The sequence below is a fragment of the Poecilia reticulata genome, chromosome 17 (genome assembly GCF_904066995.2).
Source record: "Poecilia reticulata chromosome 17, P_reticulata-male-v2, whole genome shotgun sequence".
Taxonomy (NCBI): Eukaryota; Metazoa; Chordata; class Actinopteri; order Cyprinodontiformes; family Poeciliidae; genus Poecilia; species Poecilia reticulata.
The window spans coordinates 7248130-7270467 of record NC_088846.1 but is presented as its reverse complement, the minus strand read 5'-3'; the positions used below and the strand labels follow the sequence as shown (position 1 = coordinate 7270467).

The 22338-nt window shown below is 41.6% G+C and overlaps 2 protein-coding genes across 2 annotated transcripts in view; one reads left to right on the top strand and one right to left on the bottom strand.

Annotated features, from left to right (window-relative positions):
* Positions 1-1727: 1727 nt before the first annotated feature.
* LOC103478942 (kidney mitochondrial carrier protein 1) lies at positions 1728-10036 on the bottom strand. The gene is made up of 9 exons (XM_081598303.1): positions 9783-10036; positions 9490-9637; positions 9159-9253; positions 8853-8938; positions 6532-6627; positions 6306-6430; positions 5341-5464; positions 3266-3346; positions 1728-2855 (listed from the first exon to the last, which is right to left on the bottom strand). Exons 1-9 carry the CDS (start codon positions 9844-9846, stop codon positions 2814-2816), a joined length of 861 nt encoding a protein of 286 aa, XP_081454429.1. The 5' UTR covers positions 9847-10036; the 3' UTR covers positions 1728-2813.
* An 11718-nt stretch (positions 10037-21754) lies between these two features.
* Positions 21755-22338, top strand: part of LOC103478943 (glutamate decarboxylase 1-like) — a 41610-nt gene continuing 41026 nt past the window's right edge. The window contains exon 1 of the mRNA XM_008433096.3: positions 21755-21945. The gene's annotated coding sequence lies outside the window, so the exon portion shown is untranslated. The remainder of the gene's footprint in view (positions 21946-22338) is intronic.

Here is a 22338-nt window from a genome sequence, read left to right as displayed (position 1 = left end):
GTGGCTATACCAGCAACCTCATTTTTCAGGAAGATAACATCACTTTCTCCTACAAGCAGCCTAGAATTCAGCATCAGCTGAAAATAGTTCCTTGTCTTTTTTATTTAAAATGCTAAATTATTTTTTATAAAAAATAATGAAAAAAAAATAGGGCGCTAGATCGTCATAAAGCCAGTGAATAAATGGAATAATGAGGATGAAAAAATCTTTAAAAGGATGAGCAAAGGGAAAGGCTAAGTAGTGATTTTTGTCTTTGTCAGCACTAAAAAGGCACAGTCCTTCCCTCAGTTGGACTATGATAAATGTATCTCCTTGTTTGCACATTTATCCACACATCCGCTTTGTCTCCAGTCTCTACAAATGACAAAACAACCCCCAACCCCTAAAAAAAAAAAAAAAAAGTAGATAAAAAGGCCACAGTACAGCCTTATTCCTCAGATATAAAAGCTTACTCTGATCCCTACAACACAATACGGCCGTTTCCCTTGTGCCTTTAGGCCAGGCAACAAATAATACCCATAATGGAGGATGTCTGACTGCTGGAATCCCCTGTGGGAGCGCTGGTCCAGCTCATGGAGGGACACGATGCCAGGCGGAAAGCTGTGCTGCCTTTTTATGGACGCCCCAATCTGGGCACACGCATTTTTATTTTAATTCCTTTCTCTCCTTTTCTCTCCGCAGCTCACCTCACTGGCAGCGTGAAATGTTCTTCCGCCATTATTTGACACAGTTCACACGTAGAGTTTGGAAAACAGGTTGGAATGTGCCGTGAATAGTAAGTTTGGCGTCGAAGCAGCGGTTTGAGAGTCTCTCCCTCCCAGCAGCAGCAGCAGCAGTGTAACCCATGGGGGCCTCAGATGAGGAAGATGTGACAGTAACAGCTCGAACACAAAGTAATAAGTCCCAAGCTGACACCCCCTCCAACCCACACCGTCCCCCACCCCTAAATAAAACAGCGAGCCACGGATCCACGCGACGCTTCCTGCTCGGCTCCCTGGAGCTTCCCGTCGTCTCCTCAAACAGCTCACACGAAGGAAAACTGGGAATTTAACCACAGAAATAAAACAATTACATCTTAAATTCCCCCTGAAAAATTCATGTTTGCGCTACGCTGCATGAAACATGAGCGTGCTTGAAGAGAAGAGACAAAAAAAAAAAAAAAAAAGGAATCCCTCTGAAACACAATTGTGCTACTTTTGTGGCCTCAAAGTTGAGCGCTGGGAATTTGGAAAGCTTCAAACAGCACTTGGTGTTAACATCTGGGTCGAGTAGCAGCGGCTGAGTGTGTGGGCCCACAGCGCCACACTGTGGTGGCTGTAAAAGTCAAACAGGCAGCACTTTCCTCCCCCTTTTACATTCTTTGTAAAAGGGGGACGGCTGGATTTCAATAAAGCTACATTTAAATAAACTTTGAGGAGTGTTACCAAATGACAAATAAAGGACAAAAGAATAGTCAATGGTATTCTATAGGAAACTGGTGGATTGAGTTGAAAAGGCAGTCAACAAACCAGACTCCTTTATAGTAGTCGTCATGAGGAACAGTCTAAGAGTCCAAGCAAACTATTGCGAAAAGGTTGTCAAGTAACAAAAAGAGATTAAGTTTATAAGACAATACCATATCAAACATGACGCAAATGTATGTAAACTCCAAAAACTACATATTTTTTTTTAGTGGCTGTACATAATTCTGTCCTAATAGAATTACATCCAATCACACACAAAACCAATGTGGTTTCAAGTCACGCTTTTTATTTTCAATATACAAGTCCACAGCTGCACTTAAATAAACTTATTACAAAAAATGACACTGGCTTACACTTTGGCAGAAGCAGCATACACATTCCTTTCCGACGAAAGCTTAAAGCGTTTAAATACAGTACGAGGAAATAGCGTGGAGTGAACAATCGCTGTGTTGAAGCGGCAACGGGAATCGCCTGATCTGACCCGGTGAAACATATCGTCTGCATATGTGATGACTTTTTTAAGTGACGGATGTAACAGGAGCTTGAACATCACTGAGCGGCTAGAGGATATATTTACTTACCAGTCATGCACATGTGATGAATGTCCCGTCTATGTAACAACTCTGGTATTTGAGCCATATACGCATGTAAATATAAAGCTCGCAGTATACCACGCTCTGTTCTTGGCCCTTTATTCTGTAAATACGCAAGGGAGACCACAAGAAATAAATAACTTCAAACTTTTAAATATAGATATAAAGCCCACAACGTATCGGTTTTTTCAAAGGGGAATGATTGTGCCGATTGTCACAGCGGCTGTCCAACAGTCAGGAGTTCACGTGCAGCTCAAGCGTCTCACATCCTGAACCACAAATTGGGTTAAGGCACACAGTTTGCAGAGCACTTTATGTGGAAAAAAAAAAACAAAAAAACATTTAAATAATACAGGTTGGACGCATTTTCATCACCATAACAGAGACGGTTTTGAAGCATAGCAGCCTTCGACTGAAATGTAAAGTGTTGATTCTTTCTAGAGCTGGAGAATTTCACAGTTGGCTTGAGTCTGAGCGGAAACATGGTTCTATAGCGCCTTGAAGTGGCAGATGAGCACAAGAAGCCGTGTGAGTATTCATTTTCACAGTCCTTTACCCTTTTGCCACAAGGCTTTTTAAAACAGACGTGGAGCCGGGAGTTGCTCTGGAATCGGATTCCACTTGCGTACTCCCTTGGCTTTCCCCCCTCACCGGCTCCGCTGAGGAGCCGCCACCGTTCCAGACGTTCCTGATTTTGGTCCCCTCGGCTTGTCCCTGGGCAACAGCTCGGCTCGCTTTCTCTCCGACGTTCGTTCAGTCACACGTCGATCTTCTTCAGCTGCTCGTAAGTGAGGAAGAACTGAAGATGGAGTGAAGGAAAATGTGAGGAGAGGGGAGCTACAGTTTTTAGTAGACAAAGGCGAAAGCAGAGGGAATCCTTAAACTTTGCCACCCAAAGTAAATAAGTTCGTCCCTCTTAACATCAAAAATGAAACCCTGTGTTCATTCTCTTGCCCGCGGAAGGTCTCCTACGGTCACTCTGATGGGGGGGTATATTTGGGTAATGAGGCAGTAGTTCCAGGAGATTACATAAAAGTGTTAGCCAGAATTAAGCTAATCTCCCCCACTAGAAAGAAAGAAAGTTTCTGAAGCCCATGCTTTACTGAAAGCATTACAGCATTTTACAACCCGACTCAGTTATTACCACATCCTGGAATACATTTCAATTTTAACCAGAGTAGTCGTCGACTCAGAGGGCTGAAAGGATACAATGATGTTCCACGGTCCCAGGCGGAGCCAGTTTGGGAAGAAACCCTTGTAGAGCGCCATGAAGCCCTCTGAGCGCCACGTCTGCAGGAGGAAAACACATCAAGTTCAGTCCAATGTCACTTAATTATCCTCTGATGGAATCTGCTAGTGATGATACTCTGCACTGCTTGGTGATTCAAAGGAAGAAGAAAACTTTAAACTTGGCATGTTTAAGCCAATACATTTTGACACCATGATGGAACAAATTTCCAACTAATCAATCTTGGCTAATGACCTGAAGGTGAGAAAGTTTATAAAGCCAATCTTCCTCCCCCAACAATGAATACATAGTTCAACACTCTTCAGTGTGGACGCACAAGTGATTTAGACATATTTTGTATCACTATAATTTTTAAAAAATGAAATAAGCGTAAGTACAGAGGTAAGTGAAGCAATTTAAGGGGGAAATTGTATTTTCTATTAAAAAAAATGTCACGACATGTCTGTGATTCAATCAGGCTGCGAGGCAGCGAGAGAAAACAAGACTTCCGGGAAGTTTCTGAGTAGTGTAGAGTAGTAGAGAGGATTAGGAAATGTTGACTGTTTTTTAATCAATCCAATTCTGTAAGGAAGACGTATAGTCTGCAGACACATTAGTCCAAGCTGCATTACATGCAAATTTCTTAATGGCTTTTCTTTGTATTACTCTAAACATGTCTGCCTCTCACCACAAACATGGCCTCGGGTTTGTCAACCTTCCTGTTGACTCAACATGCATTGTGTGCGTACGCTGCAGGACATTAGCGAGTCAGATTAAAATTAATGGTTCATTTGAATATTTCCAGACATTTTCTTTTAGACATCATGACTAGAACTCAATTGCCACCATATTTAATGTTTAAGTTGCTTCTTCTCCGACTTATGAGTTTAGCATTTTTGTTTTTCACATTTCAAATTTCATCTGCGTCACCGTTATAACAGCCGCTCTATTATCATCCCGTTTTCCCATAAAGTGCAGCGGTCTGCATTGTTTTTTTTGTTTCTCACAAATAATAATAAAAAATAAATAAATAAAAAAATAAAAAAAAAACTAGGCTGTTTCCATTTTGCAGCAAAATGTTCTGTTTCAATCTGAATTAGCATTCAAGTGTGGGTTTTTTCAGGCATGAGTAAACCCACCTAAACGAAGCAGTTAATACTTCCCTGTTGCCAGTAGCAACATGTCTATCAGTAACTCACTGAGGGCTGCAACAAGTGCAACACAAATTCTTGCATTAATAGATTTTGGAGATTATTGAGCTGATGCAGCGCCATGTTGAGACCAGATATCAAAGTGATCCACCAGGTGTCTAGCAGACAGATATAAACTGCAGTGCCCTCAGTTCTTAGAACCTCCATATAAAACATTACGGCCATTAAAACAAAGGGCCCTTAAAGCCGAGCTGCACTGGAGACGTGCGGCTAAAAACCAAACCTAATCTTTTTCACTGACTGATCTGGCTGTTAAACATAAACCACAAACACTTCCAGGTTACAGATTGGGTCCCCCGCCCCCGTGCTAAAAACAGTTCCAGTCTTAAAAGCTAAAGAAAGTTCTTGATTTGAACTAGAAAGAACCAGTGCGGCTTTCCAAAGACAGACAATTTTAGGTTTGTCTGGTAAATATTTGATTCTAAACGAAGCATTGAGGCTGCGGTTTATTAATGCAGCACTTAATGCTCTATGAAGAGCACTGACCTACTTAAAGACTGACAGATGAGAGATTAGAAAACTGACTTCATTCCAAAGTTACTCAGGATTTTTATTACCGTTGATGCTTTGCGTAACTTGATCACTTTTTTCAGCCTTTACCAAAGTGAAACCAAAAATATAAAATAAACACTGGGACTCAGCAAGCACTAGTACCAGATTTCTTTAGAGTATTTAGCTGATCGTGCATTTATTGCAGTTGACATGTAAAGCAGTAGATGAAATCTGTCTATATTCAACAGTAGAAGAAGAATCCACGCAGGAAGACCTCAGACAGTGTTTGTGTGTGTTTTCCCGTTGAAAGACAGATGAGTTTAGTATGATCCGAGTGTTAGTCTGTGACTCACCTGCAGCAGACAGTCGAGCGTTCCCTGGTACAGAGCCCCTCCCCTCTGGTTCATCATGCGTGTCCGGACCACATCTACTGGATTCGAGGCCAGAGCCCCAGCAAGGCCACACACAAAGCTGGACCTGATGGGCAACAAAGAGCAGCAAGCGTTGGGGACGTTACAGGGTATCTGCAGGTTTCAGCAAGTCAAATTTAAAACCTTGAATAAAATTTAAGACAGAAAAAGAAAAACCCTATAAATAAAAGGAATGGTTAAGGGACTCTGCTGGCTCGTATGGGCTGGCAATAGAAGTAAGCCAATAGTGAAAATGAACATTGTCCAGTCAGCAGGTGATATATTTGCATTAACCCACGATAGACGCCCCAAAAAAAGCTAGCTAAGTAGGGCATATAAGCAGCTAGTTACCAAATGCCTCAAGTCACAGAACACAATGAAGACGTCTGCATGCAACTCAAACTTTAGCCGGACAGAAAAGTCACAACAACATTTATTACCTGGTATTGGCATTTATGACCACCTTACAGTTTTCAAATTAATTTAAGTCCTTAACTTTAGATAAATGAATTTAAGACATTTTAAGGATGCGTGGACACCCTGCATGATATCATGGCGCTAGTCAGTGTTTCAGTGCCACCAATGAAACCAAGACCTCTGAATCCTAAAAACCACTAATGCAGCCCTTTTCAAACACGTCAACCATCGTTGACGTGCGTCTGTGGCTCTTCGATCATCACACTCCTTAACTGACCAGTCACTAAGTGGACAGCCATGTCTTTGCCTCTAAAGTTACTGTGTGAACATTTACAAAATATCCACAAACATACATACCGCAAACCAAAAACTAAATCCTGACAGACGCACGTCACTACAACGTATTTTAACTGATGCTTTTCATTTTTGACAGCTCTAATTTACAGCCACTTAAGGGATACTTAGGAATCCCTCCAGTAACTGAAACTCACAGGAAGTGTGTGTACACGGTGTCCCCCATGTAACCCGACAGGATCAGGTGCTTCTTGGTGATGTCATAGACCGGGAGTTCGACGCCGACCACGATGGCTGCTCTCTGAGCTGTTAGAGAAACGCCCTGATACGAAGACAAAACGAATGCTTACAGGCCGACACTGAAATATGAAACTCACCGTTTGGTTTTGGTTTTGTTTTTGATTCTTTGAGAATTTCCTCTACCTTCCACAGTCCTCTTGTCCCCTCCTCCTGGTAGATATTGATGAAGTTGCCCATCATGCTGCCTTGGATCACATTTCCCTGAGCCTGCATCCGGATCTGGGAGAAGACACAAAGAAAGGGCATCAGATATGACAACGGATGCATTGTTTTTAACCTGCGTTTAAACCTGTAATTACACTGCGGGTGTGACTAATAAAAAAAAAAAAAAAAAAAAAAACTGAAACCGCCACTGCATTCATTGCTCGGTTCTGTGATGATTTCACACGGACAGCTTGTGCAACACACATCCCTATGAAACACAATGTTCCAAACCTGCAGAAGCATGTGTTGAGATGTTAATCTTATAAACACTAACCGTGCCAAACGGATCGCAGACAGAGAGAGAGAGAAAGGAAAAGAAAAAGAGCGATAAGGGCGTTGGCATTCACCAACCGGTATCATTCACAGAACACTATGTTAGGCCTTTCAGGGGTCAGTCTATAAATAAAGCACCAGCGAGGTCGTGATAGCCCCGGCTTGACTTTCGCTCTATTACGCTGCCTTCACCAAGTATTAATATCGCTTGAACATTTTCACATTTTATCAACTGATAGCCAAGGTTGGGATTTTTTTTTTTTTTTTTGCAACTGGCAAAACAGAATACTACTGCAAAACTGGAGCATAAGAAACAACAAAAAAATGTGGCTTTCACATTTCTTTTCACAAACAAAATAATCTAGAAAGCATCCTATGCATTTTTACCATGAGAATTTTTTTTCCCTTTTTTTTTTTTTTTTTTAAATATCTCAAGTTCTGACAGATTAGATTGAACAAAATTCAACTGATGTTAAAGACTTTCGGGTCCAAACCTGGCCTTTAACCGGGTCATTCTGGCACGCAAATATTCTCTCATATAATCCAAGGGTGTGAAGTTTCAGTACTGCAGATTTTAGATGCATCTATGCTTCTACACATATGGCTGTTATAGCGCTACATGCAAGCTGAAGAGGCAATTCAGTCGTTTGATTTGGGTGTAGTGAGCCAAGGACTGACCAAAAAGTTGTTCAACACATTAAGAGTCTCCGTTTGATATCGGTGACCTGAACTATTCCACGGCAGCTTAAGCTCAATGTTGGGGATCTTCGTCCTGCTGGAAGTTAAACGTCCATTCCTGGTTTTGGAGTCTACTGCAAGGATTATCGTCAAGTATTTAGCTCCATCCCCACCAAGACTTTGTAAATAAACCAGCTCAGATCTCCAGACCTGAGCACCTTCTCCCAAGTTTGTTGTGTCAGCACACAAGTGCGTATCTAATAATTGTTCTTGTCAACAGCTTTGTGGATCTCCACAGTTATCATGGCCCTCTAGGCTGTTATTATTTTTTCTAACTCAAGGTGAAGCTAGTCAAGCTGTAGTTTGTCTGACTAGAAAGTCTGGTTGGTTTGGGGAGGAGGGAATGAGCTATAAAACTTTTATGTGGACAAAAACAAACCGAACTCTGGCTTTCCTGAAAACCTAGGTCTTGGTTCGGATGCGTTTCCAAATGCATGTGAATACCAAGCAGACAGGAGACCGCTCCAAAACGTAGGAAGTGGACGATGGCACAGGGCACTCTGGGTAAATACATCCTAAACAAACACGAGAGTCGTTGGTAGATTAGCTTGTAATCTATTTTTAACCAACAACAAAAGAAAAATCCTTCAACCGCTAAAATCTGACGCTACTCCAGTTTTGTTTACACTTTGTGAAGAAGGAAGTTGTGTTCAGCGTCTTCTTATGAGGTTTTCCTGTAGTTTCTTTTAGTGGGTTGTGGTGCAGTGCCACCACAGGTGAGGAGGTGAACCGGTTTTTCCAAAGACTTTGGTTTGTTTGACACAGCAGTGTGTGAAAGTGAACCTCTCCGCTTAAGATTTTCCAATTGACTGAGCACCGTTTCATAATTCCTATAGTGGGATGTTATTTTATCATCTAATCCTGCTTTAAACTTCTCCACCGTTTTCTCCCTAACTTGTCTGAAGTGTCTCTTGATCTTCATGATGCTTTTTGTTCACTAATGTTCCCTGACAACACCTGGATTAAAATTGATTATTAAAACTGAGATTTTATTGCACATAAGCGGAGCAATTCAACAACTTCTGACCTCAACCGGTTCAAACGTGAAAAGGTTTAAGTTCTACTAATAAGTAAAACTCCACACCTTTCTCCGGTTTCAGGACGGACTGCTGCGTTTTCCACTGAAATATTTCCACACACTTTGCTTTGGGGGCCCAAAGACCCGTCAAACCCGCTCTGCCGCTTTAAGAATGATAAAGACAACCGGTCATTTATGCTAAATTACATACCTTCAGCACATCAGTGGGGTTGGCAATGGAAGAAGAGATGACTCCAGAAAGAACGCCACACAGCACATTGGTCAGCAAGGTCTCATCTGGAAGAAAATCGAGATATTAACTTGATCCACTAAAAGCGTGCAGTACTGGTTTTATAACTCAGTCTCAGGGACCCGGCCAGGCACTACGCTTTAAGAGGTCACGCAATGTCACACCAACACCTGTGACCTTCTGCAGGAATGCATGCATGCATGCCGCGTGTTTGCCTTGCAGCAAAGTTTGTGGGTTTGTGTTTGAGAAGTGCAACAGAAACCTCACCTTCTGGTCTGTCCACCAGCAGCCGCTTAAAACTCTGATACGTCCCAATTTTGATGGTCCCGTAGGAGGCCTGACGGAGCATGGCGGGGGAGATGCTACAAAAAAAGAAGCTCATTTTGAATTAAAAAAAAAAAAAAGGTAGCACCACAGAAAAACATTGATTAAATAATCTATAAATTGTGCTCTCTCTCTCTCTTGGTTAAACAAGGATGCAGAGAGATTGAGTCGGTAAGAAACAGGAACAGGAAGTACATTGTGTTCATGCAGTACCGTTACACTTTTATTTTGCGCAAAATAAAAGGCATTCAGCTACATAAGTGAACCCGCTCACCCTGAGTAAAGCGCCCGGAGCCCCTCCTCTCGTCCTACCCTCATGATAGCATGGAGCATGCCTCTGTAGCGGATCTCACGGTACTTGCTGTCCCCGACTTGTCCCTGGACCTGGAGGCGCGTCTTGGCCAGGTCGATAGGGAAAGTGCCTGTTAACCCACAGCATTAAAGACTCATTAAATTGTTTTCAAACCCACGTTCGAGCAACCCAAAGCAGGAAGAAAAAATAAAATAAAGAAAAACACCCCATACACGCTGCACGGCCTCCTCCCCACACATCCCTCACCCACTCACCGCATTCTGCCGTTATAGATGCAAGCCCGCCGAAAACGAAAGGCTTCCAGTTCACGGTGGACATTTTTTTCTTCCCCGGACCGAGTATTAAGACGTAGTGAGCCGCTTCTCGGTATTATACAGCCAATGTTTCTTATGAGAGAATCCCAGGTCCGGTCGTCGCCAGAGAAGTTCAGCCGCACGTCGCCTCTTCAGACTGGCAGACCTGAAAGACGCTGAGCTCCGCCTCCTCCGCTGCTCCTTCACCGGCGTCTGTATTCTCAGGCTCCGCCCACTGCTCGCTGCCTGGCAACCGTGCCAGAACGTCTCGTGACTTTAGATATCAGATCCTTGCTACCGTTTCTTTTTCAAACAAATATTGACTGACTATATAAAAAAAAATACAGCTGGGTGTTTAGATTTCCACCACAGGACTTTACGAAATCCAAAGTTTTGTAACAGAGCATAAAAAACAGCTTTCCCCCCGCCCCCTCTTTACTCTTTGAGTGGGGGGTGGCCTAATTTAGGAAAGGAACCTGAGAGAACATGGTAGTCAGTCAGACACTGGAATAATAATATACCACTAATGTGCAATAAAGAACAAAATGTAAGAGATCTTAGTTTGAAAATGATGCATTCGCATACTTAAAATATTACATTTAAGAGCTTAAAGGCTCTTTTTTATTTGTGCTGCAAAAACATGAGAAAATGCAGCCTACCTGTTCGGTAGGTTATTTTTACGTTGTAGCAATTCTTCTAGGCAGGCCTAACACAAGTTTGTATGGAGCCTTAAGAAGAATTTGGTGTATATTTGTGTGTCTGTGTTGTTAATTTCATTTGATGTTAAAATAATCCATATTTGTAGTTTTTATTAAGTTGTTTTTATTTCACTTTGGTTACATTTGGTTAAGATTTTCCGAGGCAGGCTGCACCTTTAATGACATTTGTCTATTAATGATTTTGTAATTCTGTAAACAGATTAATTCTGGCCTTCACTGCCACCTTTTGGTTGATAGTGGCATTACTTCACCTGACGTTCGGTTTGTTCAGCAGCACGCCAGTTTTTAATCAGTGTGGCAATATGTCTGTCAGAGACGTGTTAGTCTGAAATGCCACTGAGCTTAAAAAAAAGGAGGCAAAAAAGCTACTGCTTTGGTTAATACCCGAAGGAACAGAAAAAGTGCAAAATAAAAAAAAGTAGCACAAAATAAAATCAAGCAATGGAGGAAAAACTGGCCTGGAATGTTGACCATCATGATATGTAAGTATCATTTTCACAAGGCAATTTGTGTTGTTTCAATTAGAGCTGCTACTAGCAAAAAATAAAAATAAAAATAAAGCAAAGAGAATCAATTTCACCTGGAAAAAGAACAGTCAGAAATTGCACCAATATCATTTTTGGAAAGTTTTAAGTCTTGTCTTCTTGTTTGACCTTTTTGACACACATTTGCAATCATAAAGCTAGCTAAACGAAACAACAGAGCTTAAAAGGCTCACGGAAGCATGAAGACAGTTTGTGATTTATTACTTCAAGCTAAACGTGTATCACTCTGGAGTTGGAGAGGGAAATTCCTCAAAAAAAATATTTTTGTCTGCCTTAGTATGGGAATCATTTGGGAACTAAAACTGAGCCATCTCTATCGGTGTTAAAACCTGTAATGTCTTTCCCCTGCCACTAGAGGTCACAACAACACTACTATTATATTCGATCAACGCCACTATGGCACTGCGTGGCTGAGCCTGATGTGACGGTACGACTGTATCACAGATGAGCCAATCAGTCGCTGCTTCATGGGGGAAAACAAAGACAGCAGAAAAACGGTGCGATCATGAAGCTAATTAGGAAACAAAATATGGAAAGCCCTGATTGAGGGATTTAAATTAGCAAGGATGGCCAGAATAAACCTTAATGAGTTCTGCTTTCTCGAAACAGAGAGCTCCACTAAAAATATATATTGTTTGTTCCATTTCATTTGTGTGCATTAATATTTTCTACTCCATCCTTCCTACCGGAAGAAATGCATTATTATGATCATATGCTAGTTGTGTTGTTTGATTAATGGGCCGGGTATGGGTCAGTAACCTCGGAATTGCCATCCACACATTATTAACGACCGGGAGGGAAAAAACTCGGCGTGCACATCACCGTGCGCACTCCTGTGAACACACCCCTGTGTGTGCGGTGTGTGCAAGGGCGAGCGCCTGGCACAACATCGATGAACGGAAATAGATGAATGGAAATATTGCGGTTTTATCTGAAACCAATAGTCGGGGGGTGGAAGCGCGGTGCGTTTAAAATATGGCCACATTTAATGTGGTGATTTGTCAAAGGCGAGCCTGAGCAGAGACACAAGAAGGGGATGAGATATATCTGTGTTTGGTGGTCTGCACCGTAAGGAGGTGGAATACGGTTGTGTACCAAAGGAAGGGAGCTATGGGTCAAGTCCAAATGCTTGGCTGGAGCTGTGTAAGTTTAGAAACAAGAAGCCACTGAGGAGCTGGAAAAGTTTTGATACAATTTCTATAAAGTTATATAAAACATCTCTGAGCAAGGTGAGATAGACTTCTATAGTCATTAAATTTGGGGGAACAACAATACACTCAAAGTCGGGTACAATGCCTTGAAAAGTATTTGAGCTTCTTCTGGGGATGGGGGGGTTGTCACTCTGAATATCTCAGAGAACATGCGAGATCATTGCCGAAGGACCTCAGGGAGGGAGTCAGTCTCTGGACCTTCTTGCTTCATGACGCCAGGTCTAACCAACTGTGTAACCCGTCAGACAAAGATAACCTGTATAAATACCAAAATCAATTTTCACAAACAATTTTATTTTTTAGGTAGAAAATCTATCAAGCTATAATGTTTTGATTTGTTTTCGCACATTTTGTGCTAATGCATGAGTGGGAGGGTAATTAACACAGTAGGGTTACCTCGTTCATCATTTTCAGTGTGGAAATTACAGTTTTTCAGGCTTGCTGCGCAGAAAGAAACATCCTGTTATTTTCTGTTGTATTTTGGTGCCATGACTCAGTTTCTAAAGACTTTTTGTGCTGTTCTGTGTACCATGTTTAGATGCAGAATATGACATTACCTACAATGCAGCTTTGGTTGCCGGATAGAACATTTTGTGGCTGAACAGCCACAAGAGACTCTGATGTTTTCCTTATAGTGGAGGATGTGTTTTGGTAACTGGAAAAGGTTTTAGTTTTGTTCGCTTTTCCAGGTTTAAAACTAAACACCTTTTTTTTAGATAGTTGAGCAATGATTAACCAAACTAACTGGTGTTTTTTTCCCTCTTCCTTCTGAAACATAAAATGATTTACTTAGTTTTTTATGAGCAAGCGTGCAGATGTATAAAGAAAACATTCAGCACACAACCTTGGAGAACACCATCAGTCAGAGTAGAAAAAGCTGATTCTACTACTTGGATACTTTGGGGATAATCGTTAAGAATGTCAGAGGTCCAGTTGGAGGTGATCACGATAAGACCCAGCCCACACAGTTGTTAATCAAGACACAATCATCAACATAGTTGGCCTTTTCAAATTCAAGGGTTATTGTGTCGGTTAAGTAAGAAGCCCTCGTTCTCTACTGAACTGTGACTGATTGTAGGAACATCACGTCAACGATCCTGGTGTCGACTAGACATTGTTTAAGATGTGCGCGAACAAGAGCGTGCATTCCACCAAGTGTGTTGTCGCACTGTGACACTAAGTCAATGTGACTTTTTTGTTGAGAAGACGGTGTAGTACTCAGGCTTTAGATGCGTATAAGGTTTTCAGGGCAGTGCATCGGGCTGCAGTCGGACAATCCAAACTGTCTTCTCGTGTCTGCACCACGTCCAGACCAGTGATGGCTCACGCACAGCAGAACACAGGCTGACATCCATGACACAATGCCCTAATAAATCTCAAACAAGAAGTGTTTACACAACTCATTACTTTTTTTTATTCAGGTTTTGCTACATTAACTGCACTTGTGTCATTCAGTGGAAAATTCCAACGTGAAACACTTGACTTGCAGCAAGTGTTTCACTATCCTTTGTTCTTTCAAGAACTTTGCAGATGAAAAAGTTTTCATCCACTCGTCATGGACATGAGTGTTGTACTTGGAGAGGAGTGATTACTCAGCAAACAAATGCAAGCATTTTTACAAACTGTTATTGGATGTACCGTATTTTCTGCACTATAAGACGCACCTAAAAACCTTCAATTTCCTCAAAAGCCGACAGTGCACCTTATAATCCGGTGCGCCTTACAGTATATATGGACTAATATTGAGCCACAACAGGTCTAGCAACTACGGTAAGCAGCCGCCGACTTCATTTTCACACGTAGAAGAAGAAGCGCGCGGTGCATGCTGGGATAGTTGTCAGAAAGCTGGTTTGTTAATAAAGTTTTACTGACCTATCCACCTACCGACCTGATTATCAGGTCGTCTGCAGGTCATTTAGCACCACGTTCTCCCCGAACATGCTGTGCGAGAACGGAGAAGGGTCACCATCGTCCAGCCACGCCCCGGCTCAGTCGCGGAAGGCTCTCCTCGCTGACCGGAGTCAGACTGTTTTGTTGACATTCTTTATGTCAACAAAGTGGCTTTAGACATTTATCCAGGGTGTTTCGACTAGGGGTACCAAGGGACCAACCCTTATACATTTAAAGCCGGGGGGGGGGGGGCGGGGGAAGAGAGACAGAGACTGCGGCGGCAGCGTGTCGGTTGGTCTAATATCGCAACACCAACACCGTGAGTGAAAAAAATGACTGGGGCAGCCTACTATATAATGTACTCGGGGACCCCTTCTATACAAATGTGGATGTGTAATAATAGAGTACTGAACAAATCAGCAACCCAAATTGTAGCATCTATTCTATGTGCCTTATAATGCAGTGCGCCTTATATATGTGAAAAGTTTTAAAATAGGCCATTCATTGAAGGTGCGGAAAATACGGTATTAATTTGTGTGGATAAACTTGCAAGATCAGCTATATGCATACACTTAAATCTTTTAATAAGTAGTGCTGAAGGTTCGGGAAAGTCTTTTGACTAAGTACGGCGAACATGAGTCGCAGCTCACATTGAGGCCAGCACCGGGAGTTCTTGCATGAATGCAACAGATTAACTTCCAATGCCGCATTGATTTATCTTACACTATTTGCATATTGCAAAACATCACTCGACATGCCTTCCTTGTAACTGATAATGCAGTAATGTAAAGAAAAGCTTGTTTATGGTGAAACTGCAAATGAAAAGCCTTTTTTTTTCAGTGCTAATGATGCCCTCCTATGTCCCAGGACATATCGCCCAGGATGGAGAGCCACATCACTCATTAAAAAACAGCAGGGTTAGGAGTTTTTGACAAAAAAAGAAGCCATTGCTCCAAAATACACACCTTCAGGCTTGACTGAAATTTACAGTTTATGTCCTGGATAAGCCAGATGCATTTGGAAGTAGTGGCAAATATTGAACCATGTGGTCACAATGACCAGAACACTGGACTCAGTGTCAAACATGGTGGTAGTAGTATCATCCTGTGGGCTGGCCTGCCTTGACATCCACCAGCAGTCTATAAAAACCTGAAAATGTTAGGCATTTCTTCAGAATAAACAATAATAATTTGTAGGTTCTTAAAAGACGGGTTGTTGGGTGTTATCATAAAAACCGCCATTATTAGTATGTCTTTATAACGATCCTGTAATGATATGAGAAACACCTCTAATTTAGTGAGACAGAAGTACAGTCATGGTACGATGAGAGCCGGTAAGGAATGCTGGAGGCTGAAGGAAACGCCCAAATGTTTCGGATATTCCTCACCTGTCAGCTGGAATGATTCAGGGAACGCTGAAGATTGTCCTGTCCTGACTTATGACTGAGTCAGGACAGTGATGTCACACAAGAACTTTACAGGTGGAAAAGTTTGATGACATTCATGTCCTAACTCATTCATGGACATGAATGTTGTGCTGATTTGGGCCTTTTAATGATTGATCTGAGCTGTTGTTTTTTCTTTTGTTGTTTTTTATTTCCAGAGAGGAATGATTATTCAGCAAACAAATATAATAATTTTTACCAACTAAAGTTGGATGTATTAATTTGTAGTTGACTGTGTAGATTGAAAAAGAAGCATAAGCATGCAGCGAGGCCAGCATTCATGCACGCAATCCGTGCGTGCATGAATGCAACAGTTGAAAGCTGCAGGTCATCTTCCAATGACGTACTGCTTCATCTAACATAATTTGCATGGTGCAAAATGTCACTGATAAAAAATTCAATATTTTGCTTTATTAACTCTAAAAAATGAAGGCACCTATTTGCATGATTTATTTATGTTGATCAAGCAAGACTGTTCTTTGCCTAAAGTGCTTACTTATTTCTTTACATGAAAAATGAAATCCAAGTAAAGTGGACTTAATTTTCTCACGTAGATTAAGCACAACTATGCATTAATGACTCAACTTTTTTAATATAGTAAATTCAATTTGCAAGTACACTGTAAAATCCAATTAGTTCACCTTGCTTAAAAAATTCTGCACTCATTGCCTCAAAATAACCAAGTTTTTAAAACTTAGAAATGTTAGCAAGTGAAAGTTGTTCATCTTCAGTTTACACAACTCAATTAACTTAATCATTTTGAGTTGCATAAGCTCATGGCTCCTGTTTATTCTTGTTTCTCTCCTAAACCTTTAATAAAAAATATAAAAATCAGTAGTCTGTTTGCTACACTGAAAAAAGTGAATGTTTTTTCACTTCCAGGCAGAGCGGGTGGTCATGACAGTGAGCATACAACTCACTCATGGTGCTAAAAACGAGCCAAGTAGTGCTCTACTGCTCTGAAAGTATATCCTCACTTTTCATTAACTGACTGAGCACATGAAGCTTTGGACTCTATGATTTTGTCCTAAACATCTTAAAACAAATTTTTGCAACCATTAACTAAGTGGTTTGATTAGCTGCTGCTGCTGGTGGCACAATGTATAGTGGGATACCTCGCTGGCCAATCCCTACAGTCAAATACAAACCAATGTCCTAAAAAATAAAATAAGATCAACTACTGCAACATATAAAAACAGATTAAGTCAAGTTGTGTGATTTAAGTATTGCAAACCTTAAATAACTTGATTCATTTTGTTTAGCTGTACATAAATTAAATAGCAAAGACATACTGACATTATAGGTTATATGCAAAAAAGGTACAGTCTTTTCTGCACTATAAGGCGCACCTTCAATGAATGCCCTATTTTAAAACTTGTTTTTTATATATAAGGCGCATAGAATAGACGCTACAGTTAGGGTCACAGTTGTTCCGTACTCTACAAATGTGGATGTGTAATAATAAAGTAGTGGTCCCCGAGTACATTATATAGTAGTCTGCCCCAGTCATTGTTTCACTCACGGTGTTGGTGTTGGTGTTGCGATATTTTGCCCAACTGCTTTCTGGGTAACGCAGACCAACCGACACGCTGCCGCCGCAGTCTCTGTCTCTCTTCCCCCGAACCCCCAGGCTTTAAATGTATTTTTGTTGACATAACTGTTTTGTTGACATAACTGTTTTGTTATGTCAACAAAACAGTCCGACTCGGGTCGGCGAGGAGAGCCTTCCGCGACTGGGCCGGGGCGTGGCCAGACGACGGTCACCCTTCTCCATTCGCGCACAGCATGTTTGTGGAGAACATGGTCCTAAATGACCTGCAGGTAGATAGGTCAGTCAAACTTTATTAACAAACCAGCGTTCTGACAACTGTCCCAGCAATATTGGTCCATATATAAGGCGCACCGAATTATAAGGCGCACTGTTGGCTTTTGAGGAAATTGAAGGTTTTTAGGTGCGCCTTATAGTGCGGAAAATACGGTATTTGGTCTAGGCTTTTCCGTGGTAAACAATATTCTTAAGCTGAAGCGTTATTCTAGGGATCTTTGCATTAACTTAATTTTTTTTAAAGTAGATATAGCTGAATGTTTGTATCACTGTTTGTTGAGTGTTTGGGAACTCTGATGGTTTATGGGTAGCACTCAGTATTTTGAAATGCCAAATGAAACACAGTAAAGATGACAAGATTGTTTTTTTTGTTGTGTAGATGGTGTAGATGCATTTTGGGAGTAAATGGTCAGAAAGGGCAAATATTGAGCCATGTGGTCACAATCAGACATGGAGGTAGTTGCATCATCCTGTGGGCAGGCTTGCCTTTGATATCCACCAACAGCATATAAAAGCCTAAAAAAAAAAAGACATTTATGCAGAATAAATAATAATAGTCATCATAGGTGCTAAAAAACAGTCATGATTACCATGTTTTTATAATGATCCCTCAATTATTTTTGGAAAAACCTGTAATTTAGTGAGACAGAAGTATAGTTATGGAGCGATGAGAGCCGATAAGCAATACCGCAGGCTGAAGGAAACGCCCAAACGTTCCTGACATTCCTCACCCGTCAGCTGGAATGATTCAGGAAACGCCGCAGATTTGGAAATCCTAACTCTGAATTGTTTGTAAGGATTAAGCAACATCGTGATTGTGCCTCCAGACAGAAGAAAAGAAAAATGCTGTTGATATTTTTACCTGACTCGTGACTTTTAAAAAGGAAATTAGTCTTGCCTTTAAATTAGTTAAAAAATACTTATTTGCAAAGAATATTTAGGTCAAGGTGAGCATGGCCTCCCTCACACACACATGCACACACTCACACACACACCAGTGCTGTTTTCTGCTGCCTCTCTCTATGTGGTGAGGTATTTTTACCCCTACCTCGGGGCAGTATTGAACCTAATGGGATCTGAAGGCTTGTCCACCCCGGTTAGCGCGTGTTTGTCTGTCCTGGTTGTTTTTCGCCGTGCTCTCCTCACACCCCGAAGCTTTGAGAACAAGGCCTGATGGGACGGGTGCACGCTCCATCGCGATTGGCTGGGCGTGAGTCCTCCTACTCCCCCAATGGGCATGACAGAAAAAGAGATCCTTGTGACGTGGGGAAAGAAAAAAAAAAATTAGCTGTGTATTTTTCCAGTCTTGCTTTTTTTTTTTTTCCTTTTTTTGAGTCACATCACGATTCCCAGAAATCCAGGCTTTGAATTCACATCCTGACACCATGCAGGGATTTGGCATCACAGCCAATCCCTGTGAATCAGCCATATTGCAATAGCTAATTTGTCATCACCCTTCATCTTACACAACCAAGATCTTAGAGCTGTGATGTTCCACTGGACCTCAGGGTTTCTGCTCGATCAGCTGGATGCTCTTATCAAGGCCCCAATAAGTTGGAGGTTTCAGGATGATGGAAAATCCTCTGGAAATGCCCAAAAATGGACATCAGAACGTAACCGCCGAGAAATCCCTTTTATCTTTACAGAGGCCTCAGGTTTTGACCTCTTCAAGTACAACTGATTTACTCTGCCTTGCTTGTCCGGCCATCACGGAGGGAGGCCATCGTAAACAAGGTCGTCTGAGATGGGGAGGAAAAGTCTGCACGATCATCAATCAAGAAGTATATAGCTGAGTTATGTGAAAAAAAAATACTCATGGAATTTAGAAAAGGTACAAAACTGAGAGAAAAAACAAAACACCTTGAACATCAAAATGGCTGCTAAACAGTGCAACTGAAGGGAAGGTAGTACGCTCTAAAGCAGGACAGTGTGTTCCCAAGGTACAGAACAAACAAAACAACAACCAGAAAGCTGAGATGCCAGAACAGTTTTGAGGTCACTCAAGTGGTGTGAGGTGGTCTACGGTGTCAACAGCAATGCAACAAGCAACAACAAAGCAGATAATCTACAAAGTTGCTCAGATTCTTCTCATTTGCACCGTTTAGTCTTCCTCCAAATCATCTCAGCATCAGGTGTGCCATCTCTTGAGGTTTTTTTTTTTTACTTATCCCACCACAAACAGTCACAAACATTTGACACCATTTTTGTCTGATTTGAAGACAAACTTCACTGAGGTCAAACAGCCAGTGGTGGGTTTTAAACATCCTACAAAAACAGAACAAATCGCAGCTTTAATATTTGCAACAAGTGACCAAAAGTATTTGCTTTATATGTAAAATTTCCAATTGTGCGTCCAGGACGAATCATTGCATTGGGAGAAAGGTTGCTATAGTTGCCTGTTAAAGCCAAACATGGAACCAGGATCTTAGAGGACAGTCCAGAGTGGACCCGCCACCCTCACCCCCCCGGGGTGCGTTTATAATAATCTCTCAGCCTGTTTAGGTCTGTATTTAGAGCCATTAACCCCCCCATGTAGCACCCTCTCCTACACTCCTTCATTCTGCCTCTTAATAGCCTGGATTAGCTGCTGCTTTAATAGACTCATCCATCTCCTCTGTTTATTCACTAGTTTTACACACACATGCACACACTCGCTTTCTCTGCACCTCGTCCTCCTTCCATCTCCTTTGCTCATGGGCAATTACACAAACAAATACAGTTTGTTTCCACTGTTTCTGCCTGCTGCATGGCAAATGAATAGATTTATCAGGCAGTCGTTTCTTTTTATTTCCTTATTATTATTGGTAGGTCAGAGGTTGCGTTGCCATCATGGCCGGGTAAAGGTTGAAGCAGCGCCGTTGCTCCTGCAGTTTGCAGGGCGTGTTAAGCATGCAGATTTATGCAAATTCCTGCCACAGAGCTGAGCTTCTGATTGGATGGAGCTTTGAGTCACTGCAAAGCCCCCTCAGAGTTCAAAGCTGGATTCATTTAGTTTGACGTGAGCAGAAGCAGGGGGATGGAGGGGCGTAGGCTGAGATGAAGGGCTTCCTGGGGACGGCATCCGTCAGACACACGCAGGGAACTCACCCACGCTCAGCTCTTCGGAAAAGAAAAACCATATGAACGTAATGTGATGTCATCTCAAAGGGAGGGGAAAAGAATGACATCTTGTTGTTATTCTAGAGGGGTTCTTACAACCTGACATGTTTTCAGTGGAGGTCCATAAATTTGACTCATCATCATGCAAGGTCAACTGGGTCAGCATTTTGGAGTGACAAAGATCAGACTGTCACCACATAAATAGGGTCATTGAATTTAGAGGAAATGTTATCCATTCACATTTTATTTAAGCATTAGCATGCGAATAAATAAATAAATACATATATTTTTTTTGTTAAATATTAGTTGGAACCGTAACTATGTCATGACAGTATGGGGAGGCAATCTGTGAAAAAAATGGAGCTGCTCTGCCTTCTCCCAGAACGCTAACCAGAACGAACCAATTAGAGCCAGGAGGTGGGTCTTAGCGCTGTCAATCACCTTCCACGTGGAGGTGTTTGTCCGCTTTCTTCCTCGCCCCCCCTTACTCTCTGCTATGCTACAGTAAGCATAGCCTGTCGTGAATGCTCAGGCTAGTTAGCATAGCCACCAACGACGGCAGATAAACGTTTTTTTTGTAACTGTAGGTTGTTTCCCTGCCATTCACACAATCAGCAGTTAGTACATGAGAATGATCAACAGCTCTAAGCCCCTCCCCCTGACTCTGATTGGTTGATTTGGTAGGAACCGGTAAGTGTCTTCAGACAGCAGGAAGTGGAGGAACTTGACCTTTTCACAGATTATCTGTCTCATAACTTACTGTCATGACATGGTGATAGTTTTAACAAGTATGTAAAAAAAAAAAAAAAAAAAAAAATTAAATAAATGTTACATATGATTTTACAAATGTTTTTTTTATAACAAATCCTTAAGATTCAATCAACCATCACTTTCATTCACCGTATACAAGAGTCCAGTAGAGAATCATGAGGATGATATAATTGTATAAGTTGTAAATTAATAAACTTTATAGATTTTAAGACTTGCACTGATAAAACATACTTATGGTATTTAATTAACAAAGTTGGCTCAACCATTGACATACATTTCATTTTCTCTGGAATTCCCTAAGCATTTCTGAGTAAAACAACTCAAAAACAGCTAAAAAAGTATTTAAAAAAAAACAATTCCAAATCCAAAACAAATATTTAAAATGTTTAATTTGAACTTTGTTGTAGAAGAATTTCGCTCAGCCAACTAGTCCCCCATGGCAAAGAGGAACAAAACCAGCAATCAGGGGGATAGTAGGACATAAAATGGGACTAAAATTGATAAGCAACGAGGAGGAAACCTGTGAGGAACATGCAGGAAACAGGGTGATCTGACAAAGCAGTGATTAAACCGAGAGGCTCTAAAATACAGAGGAGGTCGATTACTGGAACTCAACACAGGTGAGTCTAATTATTTGACGTTTTATGAGTGTAGAGTTCCTCCATGTTTTCTTTGTGACAGAAGTGTTTCACTGCGCGGCAGCGACTCAACATTCTGTCCGTGGATCAGCTGCCATTTTCTTAAACCTGCTCCACTGTTACTGATTGTGGGGGCCCCACTGACGTAGACGCTTTAACTTTCAGTTGTCACCCACCCAATGTCTCCGACTCCACCCCCACCACCCCCTCCACCCTTTTCTCCTCATCTCCTTTTGTCGTGCTCTACTGTGTTTTTTTTCCCCTTCTCTTGATTCCCTGTGGGGAGGAAAATTCCTCTTATCAGCTCCGACCATATGCAGCCGTGTGTGTGTGTGTGTGTGTGTGTGTGTTTGAGCCCTGTGTTGTGTGTGCGAG

Excerpts from the sequence above, each read along its gene's own strand:
- LOC103478942 (XM_081598303.1), bottom strand. The coding sequence starts at position 9,846 with ATGTCCACCGTGAACTGGAAGCCTTTCGTTTTCGGCGGGCTTGCATCT. Across the intron at positions 6,431-6,531 it reads GGACAAGAGGACTGTGGAAG|GGCGTTTCTCTAACAGCTCA; the intron begins GTAGAGGAAATT and ends TCTTCGTATCAG. Across the intron at positions 2,856-3,265 it reads TGGGACCGTGGAACATCATT|TTCTTCCTCACTTACGAGCA; the intron begins GTATCCTTTCAG and ends CTCCATCTTCAG.